The sequence below is a fragment of the Rhinoderma darwinii genome, chromosome 5 (genome assembly GCF_050947455.1).
Source record: "Rhinoderma darwinii isolate aRhiDar2 chromosome 5, aRhiDar2.hap1, whole genome shotgun sequence".
Taxonomy (NCBI): Eukaryota; Metazoa; Chordata; class Amphibia; order Anura; family Rhinodermatidae; genus Rhinoderma; species Rhinoderma darwinii.
Genome location: NC_134691.1, coordinates 282944507 through 282964748, shown reverse-complemented (window position 1 = coordinate 282964748; position 20242 = coordinate 282944507). Strand labels below are relative to the sequence as shown.

Below are 20242 nucleotides of genomic sequence, written 5' to 3'. Positions count from 1 at the left end.
ACTCTCCCAGGTTCCTCAAAGATCGAGCGGAAGGTCTGTAAGAAGCACTGCAAGTCCCGGGTCTCTGGTCCCTGATGTTCCCACAGAGGATTGACCCATGCCAGGGCTTTGCCAGTAAGGAGAGAGATGATGAAGGCGATCCTGACGTCATCCGAACAGAAGGACCTGGCATGTAGTCTGAAATGGATCAGGCACTGATTCAAAAATCCCCTGCAGGACCTCGGATCTCCGTCATAGCATGGAGGTAGCGGCAAGAAACACAGGGGCTTGGTACCGGTACAGACAGGAAGTGTAGCAGGCGGAACAGCAGGAACGGGTGCGGTGATGACTGTGGACGAAGCAAGCAGCCGATGGGCTATGGCGTTCACCGACAGGAGGAGCTGGTCTTGTCGTGACTGGAGATCCTCCATCACAGCCAGCATGGCTTGTGTAGTCAACGTCTCAGGTTGACCAGCGGGGTCCATGGCCTGAGCGTACTGTCGCGGAGCGGGTTAGTGGACCCACTAGGCCGTACCGCCGCAGCGGGGAGGCAGCTGGCCAAACAACAGGACACCCCAGAAATACAATGTCCCGCACAAGGGTACCTGAATAGTCCAGATGGTGGCCGCAGCTCTGGCACAGATGAGATGGGTGCAGCAGATGGCACCAAACGTGGCGGATGACACAGGAGCCGCAAGTTGCGCAGATGTGGCGGATTCCTCCGGACGTGGCAGATAACACAGGACGTGGCGGATTCCTCCGGACGTGGCAGATGACACAGGACGTGGCAGATTCCTCCAGACGTGGCAGATGACACAGGACGTGGCGGATTTCTCCAGACGTGGCAGATGACACAGGAGGTGGCAGATGACACAGGACGTGGCACGACTTGATACTAGGGCAAAGCACGGGAAACAGGAACGGGGAACAAGGTACGGGTAACAACAGGAACGGGAAACACTAAGGGACCATTTGCAAGACAGACTGGGAAAACTAACAACGCTCAGGCATCGAACTAGAGGGCTGGACCCCTGTTATAGCCCAGGGTACTCACGGGTCAAAGGTCGTTCAAGATGTCCGGTGAGCGGGGACGAGCGTGCGCGCGCACCCTGCGGGCTCCGGCGGAGGTGAGTGGATACGAGCGCTGGCGTCTCCTGAGGAGGAGGCTGGGGCCAGCACTTGCTGACTCGTGGCTGCGGCTGTCAGCGGGAGGCTGGAGCTGACAGCCCGCAGCCACGGACATTACAAGAATGGATATAAACGGATAGCAACATTGGATGCAAATGGGTGACAAGGCATTTTAATTCATTCTCATAGACTTCTATAAAAATGGGCATTGGTCACTACCAGAACTAACACAGATATAAAAACAATTTCTTTTTTTTTCTCAATATGCTCTAGTAAGGGTCTTATATTTATTTATTTATTTATACTTTATTTAAATTACAGTTAACCAGCACTAGATAGATACCATTGACTATCATATCCAATGGGGATATCACTTCGCATTGCTAAAGATATAGAGACCAATCATTTTGGAATATATAATTTATATGTACTGTTTAAATTTGTGTTATGGTTTTTAATTGTGCTAGTGAAAATTACGAATTTTATTCATTGCATAACATGGTCATTTTATACCTGAGTAGCTTATAAATATTTATTATTTTTACATTCATATGGATGCATTAGCCTCAGTAAAATGCAGTGATATAATCAGCCAGTAATTATTAATGGATTCATTTTATTTCTGGGAACACATCCAGGAGAACTGTTATATGCTTGACCCCTTTTTAGCCTAGTGATAGAGTATCAGGGAACTAAGAATTTGCTATTGTCGCCTTATATTTGTAACCTTCATTGCTATAAAGGAGTTTGATATATCCTATAATAAAAGCAGGTTTGAAAGGTTGCGTACAAAATTGAAGACATAACTTGTATCATTCTTACTTTGTTTTTATCTTTTTTTGTATGATATGCTGTTTTTCTTCAGCAATACTGGCAGTAAAACGAAAACTGATTCTAGTCTAATTCCTATTTGATCAGTTTAGACAATTTTCCAAAGTAGGCTCTGTTCACATCTACATTGTAGGCTCGAATGCAGATTCCATCACATTTGATGGAAAACTAGCGTGGCTTTATTGGTGTCGGTAGTGTAACTGATCCATCACAGTTTGATTTCAGTTTTTTCTCTCCTATGATGGAACAGGAAACAGAATTCACAACACAGATGTAAACTTAGCCTTAGGCCTTATTAAGACGAAAGTGTTATACATCCGTGTGACGACCGTCAAAACAATGGCCGTCACATGAACCTATGTAATTCAATGGGGCCATTCACATGGCCGTTGTTTCAACGGAGCGTGTGAAGGGTCCGTGAGAAAATAGGACATGTCCTATTTTTTCACGCTTCACGCATCCCTCCATAGACTCTAGTCTATGGGGGATGCATGATATCGTGCCCTGCAGCGCAGACCACGGATGCACCTCGGACGTGAAAAACGGCCGTTTTTCACGTCCGAGATGCACAACGCCGGCGTGAATCCGGCCCTACCTGGGATATTTGAATAGTAATCTTGATGTAGCAGATTGCTTGGTTACATAGTTACATAGTTACATAGTTCGTATGGTTGAAAAAAGACACATGTCCATCAAGTTCAACCAAGGGATGGGAAAAGGGAAGTAAAAAAAAATTCTACACATAAGACCTTATATTTTTTTGTTAAGCCTTCCTTAATGCCATTTACTGTCCCTGCTGTGACCAGCTCCTGCGGTAGACTATTCCACAACTATTCCTCCCTCATCTTACTTCAAGAATGTTACTATTAAAGGGGTTAGCCCTAGAGGGACATTTACAAATGATTGATAAATGTCTATACACGGGGGGTCCACTGCTGGGATCCCCACCATTAAACCGTCCGAGCGCTGTATTCGGCTGTTTCCCATCAGCCCCATAGACATTAAATGACGTGGTAGGGCACATGCTTGACTACCGCTCAATTCAAACGCCTCCTCAGCAGAGTGGCGCAGTGAGGAGGAACGAGGCTGGAGACCCCTTATTTAGCAATCAGCAGGGGTCCCAGTGGTGGGGCCCTCAGCAATCAGACATTCATCTCCTATTCTGTGGACAGGCGATAAATGTCCTTCGTGGGATAATCCCTTTTTACTATGCGCCAAGTTCACATTATGTTTTTCAATCTTTTTAAAGTGTCCTGTTTTGTGAAGGGGCAGAAAAACATAGCCTGCAAAATTTTTCTTTGTGCCAGTAAACAGGATCCAGTTGGATCTGTTTTTTACAACGGAAATCAATGATCATGTTTGAAATATGCATGTTATCTCCTGTAAAAAGTACTGGGGAGAGAAAGGTTGTTATTAATTTCATTAAAAATAAGATCAACTCCTCACCTCAACTAAATTTTAAAATGCTTTTTAAAGGTATTTGATGGAGAATGGGAACACATTTTCAGCATAGAAAATAAAAAATACCCTACATTAAAGCAAATAGGCTTTTACTTTACGGAATTTAGAATGGGCAGATTGGATTTTTAATTGCACAACAAGCCCTGAAATTTCAGAAGGATATTATGTATGTTTCATCCTTTTCAATTAAATGAGGAATGTTACATCTAAATCCACACATAAACATAAGCATTCAAAAACATGTGGACTTACAGCTGCTGATATACTGCAGATGTCTAGCTGGACTTATTTCCACAGACACACACATAGCATGGAAACATACATTAAATGACAAACACAGATTTTTTTAAAAAAGGTGTAAATAAATACAAATATTTGTTATCATTTGTACATCTATCTTTCTCTCTTTCTCAGTGGTGGTGTTTTCCGTGTAAAACTGGAAGGTTATTTGTTCTTGTATTTGTAGTTCAGGTCCTAGTACCAGATAATCTATTTATTCTTCATAATTGGTTAAAAGGGTTTTTCAATGTTATGTAAACAAGGCATATTCATTGTATAATGGAAAATTCTGCAACTTTCAAATATACTTTGTGTATCAATTTTTCATAGTTTTCTCGATCAATGCTTGCAGTCAGTGAATTCAAAATGTGCTACTGGGCTCATGAGAAGAGAGAACTGTGTTACACTTGAGTTGTGCACATTATCGGGACAGGTTTTCAGACATTGAATGTAAAGAAGAACACTTCCATTTACTGGCAACAAGCAAAGATCCACAAAACTGTGATGAACAGACACACAAAGGGCCAGATTTACTAACACTCCAATCTTAAAAAGAAGCCAGCAGGAGTAAGATGCAACAAATTTATTAAGAGGCGCACACTTCTCAAAAAATGTGTCGCATGTTTAGCTATCCGTGTGCCACAAACTGAAATCTACATCTGGCGTAGATTTCCACTATAATTTATGCCAATTTTTGGTGTTAATTATAGTAAATTTGTGGGGCCATGGGTAACCCTGCCCCTTCCACTAAGCACAAAACACTTGAGACTATTTTTATTCCGCTGAAGTGGCAAAACTTGTTGATAAATTCTCCCCAAAGTATATTAGAAAGTCTCGTAACTTTGATAATACAATGCAACCAGAAAACCACTTTAACCATAACTCTGTTGAAGTATTACAGTTCTTTAAAGAGGCTCTGTCACCAGATTATAAGTCTACATAATCTGACCGGCGCTGTAATGTAGATAACAGTGGTTTTATTTTGAAAAACGATCATTTTTTAGCAAGTTATAAGCAATTTTAGATTTATGCTAATTCGTTTCTTAATAGACAACTGGGCGTGTTTTTACTTTTGACCAAGTGGGCGTTGTGAAGAGAAGTGTATGACGCTGACCAATCAGTGACCAATCAGCATCATATACTTCTCATTGTTCCAGCCCATTGTTCCAGCGTGATTGTGCAGTGAAAGAAGCTGGGCTGGAACAATGAGAAGTGTATGATGCTGATTGGTCACTGATTGGTCAGCGTCATGCACTTCTCTTTACAACGTCCAGTTGGTAAAAAAGTAAAAACACGCCCAGTTGTCTATTAAGAAACGAATTAGCATAAATCTAAAATTGTTTATAACTTGCTCAAAAATGACAGTTTTTCAAAATAAAAACCATTGCTGTTATCTACATTACAGCGCCGATCAGATTATGTAGGAGATAGGACACTTATAATGTGGTGACTTTAAATATTATTCCATAATTTGATTATAATACCAAGTTTTGCTAATAAAAACATAAGCGAAAGCTAAATTACTAGAAAAAACATTAACGAAGAACTCACTTAAATTTTTTTATTGCTGTGCCTGTTTGTAATGGGCATCTTGTGCATGTAAATTTTATTTATTTTTACACCGAGCGTCTATCTTCTGGTCCACACATAATATGCTGTGTGAATCGGAAAGTCAGTTTACAGGTCACGTGACTGAATGGGGAAGCCAAACGCAGCCCATGGATTGAAGATAGATGCACAAGATGCCCATTACAAACAGGCACAGCAATACAAAATTTCATGGGAGTTCTTTTTTAATTTAACTTTAACATACAATAATATTTTGTTTCTTTCAGACGGAAACTAGGGGAAATGGAAGTGTAAATAAAAGACTATCATTCATTGTTGAAGATGATGATGATGATGAAGACACAGAGGAGGATGAGCCTTCATCTCCATCTACAATACGTACACGGAATACAACATCTAAATACAAAAGATCCTTAAACAGCTCTCTGGGGATCAATCTAAAACCATTCTCTGGGAATGTACCATTTAAATCACCAATGAAATCTTCAAATCTTTACTCAAAGCAGGAAAATGAATCCCACCTTAGTAGAAGACGGGATAAGAATTTAATGCTTAATCTCCCAAAAGTCACAAGCCTTGGACCACCAGATTTAAGTCCCAGGTTTGTATCATTTGTTTCTTTGCAACATCAAAGTAGTTAGAATCATGCTAATGTATGAGATATTTTCTACTGTATCATTTACATTTTCATTACATTTTATTTCTATTTATTTCCTTTATGTTACTCTAAAAATACCACTAATCAAAAAAAAAAGAATTAAAATATAATAAAAAATAATGCCGTACCCAAGTTTAACCTCTGGGCAATAGAAAATAACTGAATTAATAGTTATATACCGACATACAATAAATATATACCGTACCTTTTGACTGCACAAAAAGTGCATGCTTTTCTTTGCTATTCTTTTCATCACTGTTTTTGCATAATAACGAAAAAAAAAAACAGAAGTAGCCTATTATAAGTCAATGGGGTCTGTTGGATGCTGTTCACAAAAAAAATACAACCCAGTATCATGGTTTCCGTTCTAAATGGTAGCCATTGCACCAGTGTGAACAGAGCCTTACACTTACATAGTAAATTTTCAAGATGCTTCCATTAAAAGCTATGAGAATAAGATTTCAAGAGGCTGGCATTGTTTTGTTAAAGTGAAACCACAATTTTTTGTCAACTTTGTTACTGACCACATCAGACATGTTATCTCTGTATCTGTGGACAGCTTAAAGCCAAACTCCAAATTTTCATTAATTTGCAAATTAATTACTAAAGAAAATTGGCACTTCAGTTGGGTAATAATGGTCAAACATTCAGATAAATAAGGATGCTTCGCCAAATGGCTCCTTAGTTAAAGAACTACACCGTTACAGGGGTTATCTGCGTTTTTAAAATTGATGGCCTATCCTTAGATTAGGCCATCAATATTAGATCAGCGGGGGTCCGACTCTTGGTGCCCCCGCCAATCAGCTGTTTGAAGGGGCCATGGCGCTTGTACGCTGTGAATGGGACACTGGTGCAATACAGCTGCTACAAATGCAACAGTGTGAACAAGAAGGAAACCATGTAAACATTGAAGAGGTCCCTTCAAACAGTTGATCGGAGGGGATGCCAAGAGTTGGACACCCACCGATCTAATATTTATGGCCCTCAATTTTAAAAACCCGGATCACCCCTGTAACATTTTACATACCATGTCCATTATTTCACAACTTTAAGCTGCTTCCCTTGTATTTGGACCAAAAAGCAGGGAGAGTACATGAAAGAGAGATGAAAGCTCACTGTCTAAACGTTATTATATTCAGCTCGCATAAGGAGGAGTCAGGGTATGAACTCAGTGTGGTGTGGCTTCATATAATAGTTGCAGGGCTCTGATGCCTTGATAAAGCGTCTGGAGGACGTGAAACGGTCGTAGGCTCTATTGTCTTTTAATCCCGTGTTGCCTGCCTCAACATAGAATAAAAAGAAACCTTTTTTGCAAGTGGTGAGTGCCGTGCTGTCTATTCTTTTACATATTGATAGTTTATTAATTCCCTATCTCCTAACAAATCTAATAGCTGCTATGATGCTGATAACTACAGTGTAAATTGTGTATCAAAACATTTATTATTTGCAAAGTTATGTGCTTTTTTCTAAAAATGCCAATTTCGCTATACTTGCCAAATAGGAGGTAAATCTTTTCGCTCTGGGCGGTGTAATATTTTCTGTATGACGCTGTCCAATCAGCATTGTACAGTTCTCCTGTTCCCAGCCAAGCTTGATCTCAGCTTCAATCACGAGATCATGCTGTGTTGCTGGGCTGGGAACAGGAGAACTGTATGAAGCTGATTGGACAGAGTCATACAGAAAATATTACACCGCCCAGAGCGAAAAGAAAGAGTTACCTCCGATTTGGCAAGTATAGCCAAATTAGCATATTTAGAAAAATGCTCATAACTTTGCAAATAATAAACGTTTTGAAACACAATTTACACTGTAGTTATCAGCATTATAGCGCTTATTAGATTAAAAAAATCGCAGCACTCCGGTAACGGTTCAAAGTACAAAAAGTGGTTTATTCATCCATGTAAATGCTATGTTTCAGCCCCCTCATAGGACCACGATCTTTTTGTGTACCTGGTGGACTAGGGTGGATCAAGGTAAAGTTTGCATAGCACCCTGAATTATTTCTGAAGTGCTGCTATTTTTTACCATCTAAATATACATATATATATTGTGACAACTTGGGGTAAGTTAGCTCACAGGATCGCCATCTCCAGGGTAAGATGTTTGGCACATTGAAGGATTTTCACTCCAACACAGTGGATTCGGTCTGAAACTGGCTGCAACCAGCTTTATTATCTTCATACAGGAAAAGCAGTTTTACAAAACAGTTCAAAAATAAACCCTAGGCCGTCCCACCTCTAACTAAACATGCAGCTTCCCTAGCTATCAAGGTGAAAGGCCTTCTGCCCAGCACCTCACAACAAACATATGTTCTTACCAGAACCTCTGACTCCCACAGGCTGGAAATACCTGTCTTCCTGAGACTGGGAGCATTGTGTGAATAGATCACACCTTTCTTAAAGGAGCCTTCACAGCTGATGAGACTCATAAGGCAGCCCAAACCCGGCACTGTCCTGAAGACGGAGTGGAACTTTTACTATTCTCTTCCACTCCAGCAACCCAGACCTTTTGAAATATATAACCCGGGACCCAAATCCTGCCCCTTAGTAGCTAGCTGCACTGCTACTATATATATATATATATATATATATATATATATATATATATATATATGTATATATATATAGGTCCTTCACAATGAATTAGAATGTCAGCAAATAGTTTATTTACTTAATTAATTGTGGTTTCCAGCACTTTTTCTTTAAATGTAGAAGATTATGGCTATCAGTTAATGAAAACCCAACATTTTGTCTCTCAGAAAACTAGAATATTGGGTAAAAGTTCAAGATTGTAGAGACTCATGGTCTCACACCCTAATCAGCTAATCAACATAAAACACCTGCAAAGTTTTCCTAAGCCTTCAAATGGTCCAACAGTCTGGTTCAGTAGGCTACACAATCATGGGAAAACTGCTGACTTGACAGTTGTCCAGAAGACATTCACAAGGAGGGTAAGCCAGAAAAGTACATTGCTAAAGAAGCTGGCTGTTCACAGAGTGTATGCAAGCATATTAATGGAAAGTTGAGAGGAAGGAAAAAGTGTGGTAGAAAAAAGTGCACGAGCAACAGGGTTAACCGCAGCCTTGAAAGGATTGTCAAGAAAAGGCCATTCAAGAATCTGGGGCAGATTCACAAGGAGTGGACTGTGGTTGGAGTCAGTGTTTCAAGAGCCACTACACACCGACATATGCAGGACATGGGCTACAACTGTCGCATTCCTTGTGTCAAGTCATTCATGACCCAGAGAAAATGTCCGAAGCGTCCTACCTGGGCTAAGGAGAAAAAGGACGGGTCTGTTGCTCAGTGGCCCAAAGTCCTGTTTTCAGATGAAAGTAAATTTTGTATTTCATTTGGAAATCAAGGTCCCAGAGTCTGGAGGAAGAACGGAGAGGGACTCAATCCAAGTTGCTTGCGGTCCAGTGTGAAGTTTCCACAGTCAGTGATGGTTTGAGGAGCCATGTCATCTGCTGGTGTTGGTCCACTGTGTTATATCAAGTCCAGAGTCAATGTAGCCGTCTACCAGGAAAGTTTTGAGCACTTCAATCTTTCCTCTGCTGATAAGCTTTATGGTGATTCTGATTTCATTTTCCAGCAGGACTTGGCACCTGCCCACACTGCCAAAAGTACCAATATCTGGTTTAATAACCACAGTATCACTGTGCTTGATTGGCCAACACACCCACCTGACCTAAACCCAGTGGAGAATCTATGGGGTATTGTCAAGAGGAAGATGAGAGATACCAGACCCAAAAATGCAGACGAGCTGAAGGCCGCTATCAAAGCAACCTGGGCCTCCATAACACCTCAGCAGTTGCACAGGCTGATCGCCTCCATGCCACGCAGCATCGATTAAGTAATTCATGCAAAAGGAGCCCCGACCATGTATTGAGTGCATATACTGTACATACTTTTCAGTAGGCCAACATTTCAATTTTAAAATTATTTGAAATTGGGCTTATATAATATTCTAATTTTCTGAGAGTCTAAATGTTGGGTTTTCATTAACTGTTAGTCATAATCATCAACATTAAAATAAAAAAAATGCTGGAAATAGATCACTCTGCGTGTAATGAATCTATATAATATATGAGTTTCACTTTTTGAATTGAATTACTGAAAGAAATTAACTTTTTGATGATATTCTAATTCATTGAGACGAACCTGTATACAAATATATATATATATATATATATATATATATATATATATATATATATATATATATATATATATATATATTGCAAAATATATTTTATTTCAAGCTATAGATCTTGTTCCTAGTCTACATCGATTCACTTTTATCTACTCATTAAAATGGTGACATTTATTTCTTATCTCTGCATTTATTCATCTTACCATCCTTTCAGTAAATACTTTTTATTTCAGACTTTAAATCAGTCCTTTTTTTAAAAGACCTTTACACTAAAACGTATTTATTTAAAAGTATTATTTTCCAGCTGGTAAAATAATTCCCCAAAAAATGCATTTTTCTTTTTGAAATATTTAGTATTTTCGTATTATTTTCAGCTATATATTAACAGAGGAATTCTCCCTTCAAGCAAAATGTAACACTCATATTTTTTTAACTTTGATTAATAATTTTGAAAAACTAAATATGTTTCCGTGGCTGTGTGCCGACCCCATCCTCTCAATATTGGCTTTCCAAAGCAGGCACTATGTCAAGTCTTTTAAATTACAGAGAAATCCCAATTCCAACCACAGTGCCAGAACTTCATTACTGGAAGATTACATGAGTGTCTTCTGTAGTCTCATGCAGAGAACACATAAAAGGGGAAAACTTCTATACACAGACTCCAGTGCATAGATATATTTTTCCTGGTAGCTTAATCTTGTCTCCAAATTTATTCAAATGTGAATTATTTGTAAAGTAAACTATTTAGACACTAAAGTTGAAGAGAAACTGCAGCAGACACATGAAATCATAATTACCACCTCCTAACCTAGTACACATTATTAGGCCAGGTCTGCAGCGCAATACAGTAGCAGCAGAGCTGATAAGATTTGAACAAATCTCATCCACACGCTGCGTGAAAAATCTGCCGAAAAAACGTTCATAAATTTGACCTGCATTGCGTTTTTTTAATCCGCAGCATGTCAACCGCCTTATGCTGCGGAATCGCTGCTTTTCTGTTGCGCCCTTTCCCCATTGAATTCAACTGTAAAAACCCGAAACAAATAGCAGATGTCTCGATTTTCTCGGTGGAAAAACTGCGATTCCACCGAAAAAATTGCAACTCAGAAAAAAATATATTATACTTACCCAGATCTCTCTGCTTCTGTATCCAGCCCGGCCTCCAGGGATGACTTTTCATCTTATGTGACTGCTGCAGCGATCACATGTGATGAAACGTCGACCCAGGCTTCAGGATGTCAGAGGAACGCGTGGCTATGGCTACTGGTAAGTATAGACTTTTTTTTATGTGCTGTTGCACACATTCCGGCCTGAAAAACAGCACCACATTATGGATTTCGGACAGAATTCCCTGCAGGAACCAGGACGGATACGCTGCGTACTTTTACGCAGTGTATCCACCCTGTGTGAACATGCCCTTACAGTGTGCTATTTAAAAGAGAATAATCCAGCTGCTAACCGCCATATTGATTGTAGAAATCATACATGCCCCAGGATGCACAAACATTATATAGGGTATTGTGGCCAAATCACATCTTTTAAAAGCTAGAGATCTTTCCAAATTTTATGCAGGATACCTGAGAGCCAAAGATACAGTTCTAAAACAATAGACTGTGCCTCTGAAATAACATACGTGTCACAGGCAGTATGCAAATTCCAGCCCACTGCAGAAAGTGTCAGAAATTATCGATTGGCAACTGCCTTGTAGTGGTGACCTCCTAGAATGGTGTACGGCTCTTGCAAGTTTGTTGTAGAAGAGATTAAATGGAGTTCAAATGAACATTCTCAATATGAGACGCACAGTCTCTTACAAGTGGCGGTTCAGGCTGCCGGCTGATGGCTGATTGGCTTACTCTTTTGTTGGACAGAGTTGAGGGCACTCCTCTCTAATGCAGGGGATGTCCAGTAAATTCAGGCCTCCTAGGCTGCAACTTGCTGCACTGGCCTCACTACCCTACTGTCTTATGTGGGAGGCTCCTGTCCATCCTCACTGACTATAGCTCACATGACACTGCACACATGTACACACTGCACACATGAGGAGCCTCCTGTCCAGCACCGGATTACCTCCAGGACCCACAGACTACGGTCCACCGGCTGGTGTTGTCGCATTCTCACAGTTTTGGCAGCTTCCTCAGCTCACTTTTCGCACTTCTCACAATAGCCCTCTCTTTAGCCAGGTTCCTGCTTTTCCACCTGAACACTGAACACTGTTAGTGGGAAGAGCAGCAGCCTAATATTTTAAGTGTAATTTTAATATTACATCACTATTTTTTATCATCCGACTTCTCTAGTAATGTTTAGCCATCATCAGCCGCACCTGCCATAAATGTTGGGAATTTTTCCCCCCACATCATCTATAGGAAGTAGCCTGGGGGAGATTCAATGACAACAGCAGAATACACAAGGCTAGGGAGATTTGCCGTTGTCATCCAGTATATTCTTGGACTGTTGCTATGCATTGGCCCAGGCACAATGGAGTATCCCTTTAACCCCTTAATGACCAGCCCATTTTAAACCTTAATTTTAAGCCACGTTATTTTTTGAGTTTTTTCCATCGTCGCATTCTGAGATAACTTTTTTATTTTTGCGTCGACATAGCTGTATAAGGTCTTGTTTTTTGCCGGACAGGTTGTATTTTTTAATACCACCATTTTGGGGTACATATAATTTATTGATTAACTTTTATTAACTTTTTTGTGGGCGTAATGGACGAAAAACCATAAATTTCGCCACTCTTTTTTGCGTCTTAGATTTACGCCGTTTACTGTGTGGTATAAATAACATACTATCTTTATTTAGTGGGTCATTACGATTGTGGCGATATCAAATTTATACAGATTTTATATGTTTTACTACTTTTACACAGTAAAAACCTTTTTTTTTTCAAAATTATTTGTTTTTGTGTCGTTTTGTTTTAGCAGCCATAATTGTTTTATTTTTACGACGATGCAGCTGTATGAGGGCTAGTATTTATTGGTATAATTTTAGAGTACATGCGACTTTTTGATCACTTTTAATCACATTTTTTTTAAGGCAGGATAAATAGAAAACAGCAACTCTGGCATTGATTTTTATTTTATTTTTTACGGCATTCACCGTGCGGGTTAAATAACATAATTGCTTTAAAGGGGGGTATTACACGTTGCATGGCGATACCAAATATGTGTAATGTTTACATTTTTTTGGTTTTTTTTCATATAAAATTATTTTATAAGGGAAAAAGTGGGTTTTTCAGTTTTTTTTATTTGGAATTTTTGTTTATTCATTATTAACTTTATTCAACTTTTTGACAACTTTATTTTTAGTCCCACTAGGGGACTTCACTATGCGATCTTTTGATCGCTTTTATAATAAATTGCAATACTTCTGTATTGCAGCGTATTATTTCCTTCCAGTGTAAAACTGACAGGCACCTGCTAGGTCATGCCTCAGGCATGGCTTAGCAGGCATCCACTTTGGGCAAACCTGGGTGCCCTTGTTAGGCCCCTGGCTGCCATAGAAGACATTGGCACCCAGCTATTGCAATTACAGGGTGCCGATGGGGTGAGAGAGGAAGCACCCTCCATCCAAAACCACTTGACGCTATTGAGCGCCGCATCAAAGGGGTTAAAACGGGTGAGATCGATGTTGAAATCGATCCCGCCCGTTAGTGCAGGTGTCCAGCTGTCTTTAGACTGCCCAACGTCTGCTTTAGCTGGTACAGGACACCCTTTTACTCCTACCCTTGATCAACTCCATAAATAGTTGACAAGCATAACAAGTTATGAAAAATACAATATATTTAATGACTTATAAAATTTATTTAGGCTCTTTTTATGCCCAATTAATTCCAGCTTCTAGCTACATTTATGTTTTTATTGTATAACATAGCTAAGAACATGAAAAACAATATTACAGTTTACTGAAATACTTCACTTCCAAAAATTCATATTAAGAGGTAAGAGAAAAAGTGGCCTTGATGCCAATATCAACAATCAAAACAAAGCTTTCATTTGGATTTACAGTGAACTGAGAAAAAAAAACAGAACGGTGCATTATGGTGAACTATGATATGACTGTTAATAATTTTTGTTGCTTTAGGCCCAAAGACTATTGTGTACCATCCCATTGTCAGTACTCTCCTAATTGTTAATATAAAAAAAACACTTCCATACAACAGCACCCAGTGTTGACAACAACACCATTGAATCAAATTATGATTTGTATATTATTATTTACCTAAAGCATTCACATATAAAAGCAGACCCTGCATGTAATAATAAACCTTTAACAACAGCTCGGTTGACAGGAAAATAAAAAGATTAGCAGTAGTAGTAGTAGTAGTAGTAGTAGTAGTAGTAGTAGTAGTAGTAGTAGTTATAGTACTAATAATAACAGCTGTTAAGTTAGTCATTAGAAAATAATACTTAAATCAAAGCAGCATCGTCATAATTCAAATATTTTAATAGCAAAAGGGGATTGAAAATTAAAAGTCAATAATTATTATTATGATTAATAATACTATTAAGGGGGTTATGTGGGGACCGAAAAGCTGTAATCACTGCTGTAATCTATGTACAAGCAGTAACTACTGCTACTGTTTGTACATAGAGTACAGTGGACCGGTCACATGACGAAGAGTAATTTCATCATGAAGGAAGACTGTACAACTAGACTTCTGGTCCCCCGCCAGCGCTATGAAAATCAATTAAAATCTCATAATCAGCACGGCGAGGGAACGGAATGTATATTAGCGAGTGTACTTACATACTGCAGTGAATACACTCTTTATACTTTTCGGTCCCCACATAACCCCTGTAATAGTATTATTACAAGTGAGGCAAGTGATGAAGACGCCGGTCCGCGTTGAAATGCGTAGCATCTTTATTATCATTTACCTTCCATTAAACATGAACTTGGGTTCATTTCATTATTAAGCAGTGCCTTTGTGGTCCCTCTTTTCCCTTGTTCAACTTTAAATTTGTATCATGTAGAGCAGTGTTCCTAACGTTTTATACCTTGTGAGACACATTTAATTTTGAGTGATGGCCAGGAACCACATTTAAGTAAAAATTATATAATATTAAACAATCATGAAATTTCAATTTTCAGGTAAATATTTCAGATTGAAATTTAATACACTGATATTTCACCACCCAAATTGACACTTTTCTGATCATAGGATATGTCTTGCAGTTTTCTTTATTCAAGGTGGAGCAAAATTAGTGTAACATTTCAGCCTTTTCACTGGCCTTTATCAACTCATATTGCTGCAGTAGATAGGGCTTTCTGAAGTGGATAGTGGAACTTAGAAGTGATATGGAGCTGGGATATACCACTTTTAAATGTCGCTATCCATGGCAACAAGCCCTATCTACCGCAGCAAAAAGTGTTTGATAAAGGCCAGTAAAAAGGTTGAAACATTACACTAATTTTGCTCCACCTTGAATAAAGAAAACTACAATTCACCTCTACTTCGGAGTGCTTTTGATTTACCTGTCTATGATCTACAGGGTGGGAACCAAACCCAAGAGCACCGAATCGCCCACACAGAGTGCCACTGATAGTTTCATGATAGGATATGTCTGTAATATTGTTAATGTGGATGTCATATTGTTACAAGAGCATATTGTTAAAATACAGGGTTTCTATGGTAAGCCACAGAGCAGGAGGTTGCGAGCTACATGTGGCTCCCAAGCGACTGGTTGGGGACCACTGATTTAGAGTATACAGTATGTCAAGAAAAACATGAAACACAGACATATAATAATTTAAAAAAAAACAAAAAAAAAAAACGGATCTAGTTATCTTATGTATAATTATAATACATATAGGGCATATAATATGTCCTATAGCATAAGATCTTAAGTTCAGTAAAACTATGCAAGTATGAGAACCTTCATATTTACAGTATATAGTAGAGAATTCATACTTCTCTCAAACCTGCCTAATGAATGGAATGGGTGGGAAGTTTGGCATACGAGTTACTCATTTAAGCTGCAGAGAAATACTTATTGGAATGCTACAATCTAAACAAGCAATGACATCTAATTATACTAATAGTTCCATAAAAGTTTCCTGCATGTAATAATTGGGCTATTTTATCTTTGCTGTCCTTTTATTTCCGATATCTTGTGTCTTGACACAGTGGGAATAGGAAAGCTGACCTGGATCTTCTGCCTCAGGCATTCACAAGTAAATGGTGCAAGCCTCAAATGATTGACAAGTTTCACAAATAAAAGGCAAAGCAAGAATGTCAACTGAACTAAAATAGACTGAGCAAGAGAGATTCATTTGTCTTCATAGAAAATACTCGATCATATATCATAGTACGACAGGATTGCTGGATTTCTGCATGCAAGCTTTACTGTGTGAGCTTATTTCGTTTATAAAGCTCTGGAAGTAAAGAATTTGGTAGACAATGCATGTATTATATAATTATTCCCAGATATATTTTATATATTAATGAATTTTACATTATAGATTTTCTGTTTCTCAGTTAGGTTTCCTTATTATGGCAAATAAGCAAATTGTATAGTACAAGCTGCAGTACAATAATTCTCTGCCTCAGGCCTCAATATAATTACAGTGTCAGCAAATCATGTCATATACTCGTTCTTGCAAAATTATACGCTCAGTTCCCCATAGTTGTAGATGACAGCACATTGAAAGATGACAACATCTGCAATCTTTGTTATTTAGTCTATTTTATTATGTTTACTTCAGTGAAATATGGAGGATAAATGATGGAGGGGGTTACACTCGTGTACACACACACACACACACACACACACACACACACACACACACACACTAGCACATTGTTCAATCAGTGCAGGTGGTGTAGGACTGTGTAGAGACATACCCTAATGACAAGGGGGAACAGTGATGCTGGTTGTTAATTTATTCATACATTTTCAGGAGAAATAACAGAGGAACAACACCACTTAGAGTTATAAGAAAAGGTGCTCCAGCATTGTTATTACCTGGAGAATACAAGTATATACTAAAATATATTATATATATTAAAATATTAAAAGATATTTAGGGCAGTAGCAGGCCTCCTGGGGAGTAAGCACAGAGTGGTCAATTGCCCCTTGATTGTATACTGTACCTGTTCTTAGCAAAAATAAAAAAATTGATAACATCATTATCTGCAATCTACACTTACAGTCAGCTATACCTTTCCTTTTAAATAAAAATAATAATAATAAAATAAAAATTAAATAAAAATAATAATAAAAAATTATAATAATAATAAAAATTATAATAATAAAAACTGGTACAGCACATGGGCAGCAGAGGAGTATGTCCTTGCCCTTAGTGTGTGCTTTCTGTAAGTACTTGGTTATGAGACTAAAAAGTATTTAAACATAAAGGATATTAAGTAATGATAATGATAAACTGACTATACATGTAAATCAAAGTTAAGCCAAAAAGGAATTGTCTCACATTACAAATAGTATATTTGCAAAAACAAATGTTATCATTATTAAAGGTAAATTAATTTTAGCATGTGCTGTAATTGTATCATTCTCATAATGTTCTATGAGACTCTTCTTTTGTAGCCCCCTTATGATTTACCAGATACAGCATTAAAGGGAATGTGTTGCCAGCAAAACATGTTGTTTTTTTTTTAGTTAAACAATTAGTGTGTAGGTGATTAAACATTGTTCTAATTTTTTTTTTTTTTTTCACGAGTCAGGAAATATTATAAATTGGATTCAATTGGATTCTAATTTATAATATTTCCCATTGCTGGTCACTAGATGGAGCCATTCCCAAAATTGCAGCATTGCATGTGGTAAAGCAACCACATTGCTTTATGCTGCAAAATTTGGTAAAAATCCCTCGCTCTAGTGAGCTCTCAGCATCCCCCCCTCCTTTATCCTGGCTAGTGCCGGGAGAAACGAGGGGTTTGAACGGTCTAACCTCCTACACTGTGTGTCACCATTTTTTGAGCTAATACACAGTGTAGAAGGTTTACATACAGTAGTAAAACACACTGAAACACAAACATACATAGAAATCCCTTACCTGCTCCAGTCGCCGCCGCTCCCTCCGGTCCATCCGCTCCGTCTGCTGCCGCTGCTCCATGTGCACAATTCCGGAAGCCGCGACCGGAAGTAGTAATCTTACTGTCCGGCCGCGACTTCCGGTCTACAGGAAAATGGCGCCGGACGGCGCGCATTTCAAATTGAACTGTGTGGGAGTGGCGCATGCGCCGTTCCCACACAGCGGCGTACATGTTCGTGGATGGAACGGGCCCCGTTCGCAGTCCCTATGGGACTGGAGCTGCTGTATTCCATGTCTGTATGTGTCATTAATCGACACATACAGAAATGGAAAAAAAAATGGCAGCCCCCATAGGGAAGAAAAAGTGTAAAAATAAGAAAAAGTAACACACAAACACACAAATTAATCCAAACGTTTTTAATAAAGCACTAACATTTTTAACATATTAAAAAAAAAATGGTGGTAACACTGTTCCTTTAAGGTTTTGTTGTTGAAAACATACCAGTTACTGAATTATACAAGCCACTGGAGGAGTCAATGGCCATATGTTGTCCTCATTTAAGCTGAATTGCCCATATGAATCCTTAGGTGAAACATGGTTAATAGTGGTTAAGCATTTAAAAATGCTAAAGATATTTTTATGAACATGGCAAAATGCAAACTGTAACTCTTAAAATATAATTATACATAATTTGAAAAATGCAATGGACTCCACGTAAATGTAGCTCAAAATTGCAAAAAAAAATCTCTCTGGATTTTGAAGGTTTTTATTTATTTATAAAATACAAAAAGAAATTGCTGTTTTTTGTGTTTTATATATAGGTTTATATCCCCCATTTTTTTTGGTGAAAAAATGTCAGCAACATACACAGAATAACAGATAAAAGTCCAATCTATCTATTACTTATTTCCGTCAATGGGGAATTTCTGCGTCAGATGGGCTCTCCTCTTACACAATAGATTGATGGCAAATACTGTTACAATCAGGAGGATCGGACAACAAAAAAATGAATTTAAGATAAAATCTATGCCGGCGTAATTATAACATTCATAAACAGTATTTATGACATATATTTGTCTTCTAACAGAGTTGTTGATGGAATCGAAGATAATAATGGCAACGAAGAAGGTCAAGCATTTGATTTTGAAGCTTATCGCATGAGACAACAAGCACGATTAAATAAAAGAGGTATTGTATGTGTAATGATTTCTACTTGAGTAACAACAATCTGTTTGTAGTTTTCACTTTTTGCACTGAAATATATACAAAAACCTATGTTTTTATAGGGGACATACAATCAGAATGGAATCAGATTATTTTTTGAAAAAAAGTGATTTGAAGGAGGTTGGAGGATATTTTCCTTTAAGTGTGTAAAAAAAATATAATAATCTTACTTGATGAAAAAAAGTAAATAAATTAAGCTACGCAATGAACATTTCAGAGGCGGACATTCCATGTGCAGCATTTACGCAAAGGGCCCACCACCATATTAAAAAAAAACAAAAACAGTTCTTTCCACTGTCTACTAGATTGCATGTAAAGGACTGTTGTTTGTTGCCATGGCTCATAATTATTTATAAATTACAATTTACCTTAGAAATTGGCTCACCATTGAAGCATTGAAAGACTAGAAAGAAGCTATATGATTAGCATGTTGCTCTTAACAAACTAGTTGATACATAATAAAGAGCCTACATGTTTTCCATGCACAGGAGGCCAATGCTGTCTATGTCCACCCCTGTAACATTTATATATGTCGGCTGGTCCTATAATATATTTATATATTTTTATTCTTTTAAATTTCTGCAACTATCAGAGGAGTCCAGTTGCATAACTACAGGTAAGCAGCCTGTCATCCTTCCCTCCTTTGCTTTGAATATTTGCTGCAAAAATTCAGTTATATCTGAGATTTTGCAAAACACGTAATGTATCTTTTTTTCTTCCATGTGTATAGACATTGGGGCAGATTTATTAACACTGTCTTAAATTCAGACAGCTAGAAATTAGACTAGATGCGACAAATGTATCACATGGCTGATGCGTGGTGATAAATTTGGCGCACTTTTAGATACTTCTGTTTAACTTTATACCATCTTGGTTGGCTTCCTTTAGACCACTTTTTTTGCCTTTTCCACTAAGCCACATCCCCTTGTCGGGCGAGATGCAAAGATCTATTCTTTTTGGCA

At 38.3% G+C, this 20242-nt stretch overlaps 1 protein-coding gene across 4 annotated transcripts in view; it reads left to right on the top strand.

Annotated features, from left to right (window-relative positions):
* Positions 1-20242, top strand: part of KCNH8 (potassium voltage-gated channel subfamily H member 8) — a 362579-nt gene that overhangs the window by 316724 nt on the left and 25613 nt on the right. For all 4 annotated transcript variants that reach the window (XM_075827220.1, XM_075827218.1, XM_075827219.1 and 1 more), the window contains 3 exons: positions 5514-5848; positions 19144-19244; positions 19873-19896. In XM_075827220.1, coding sequence (XP_075683335.1) covers positions 5514-5848; positions 19144-19244; positions 19873-19896 — 460 coding nt within the window. The remainder of the gene's footprint in view (positions 1-5513; positions 5849-19143; positions 19245-19872; positions 19897-20242) is intronic.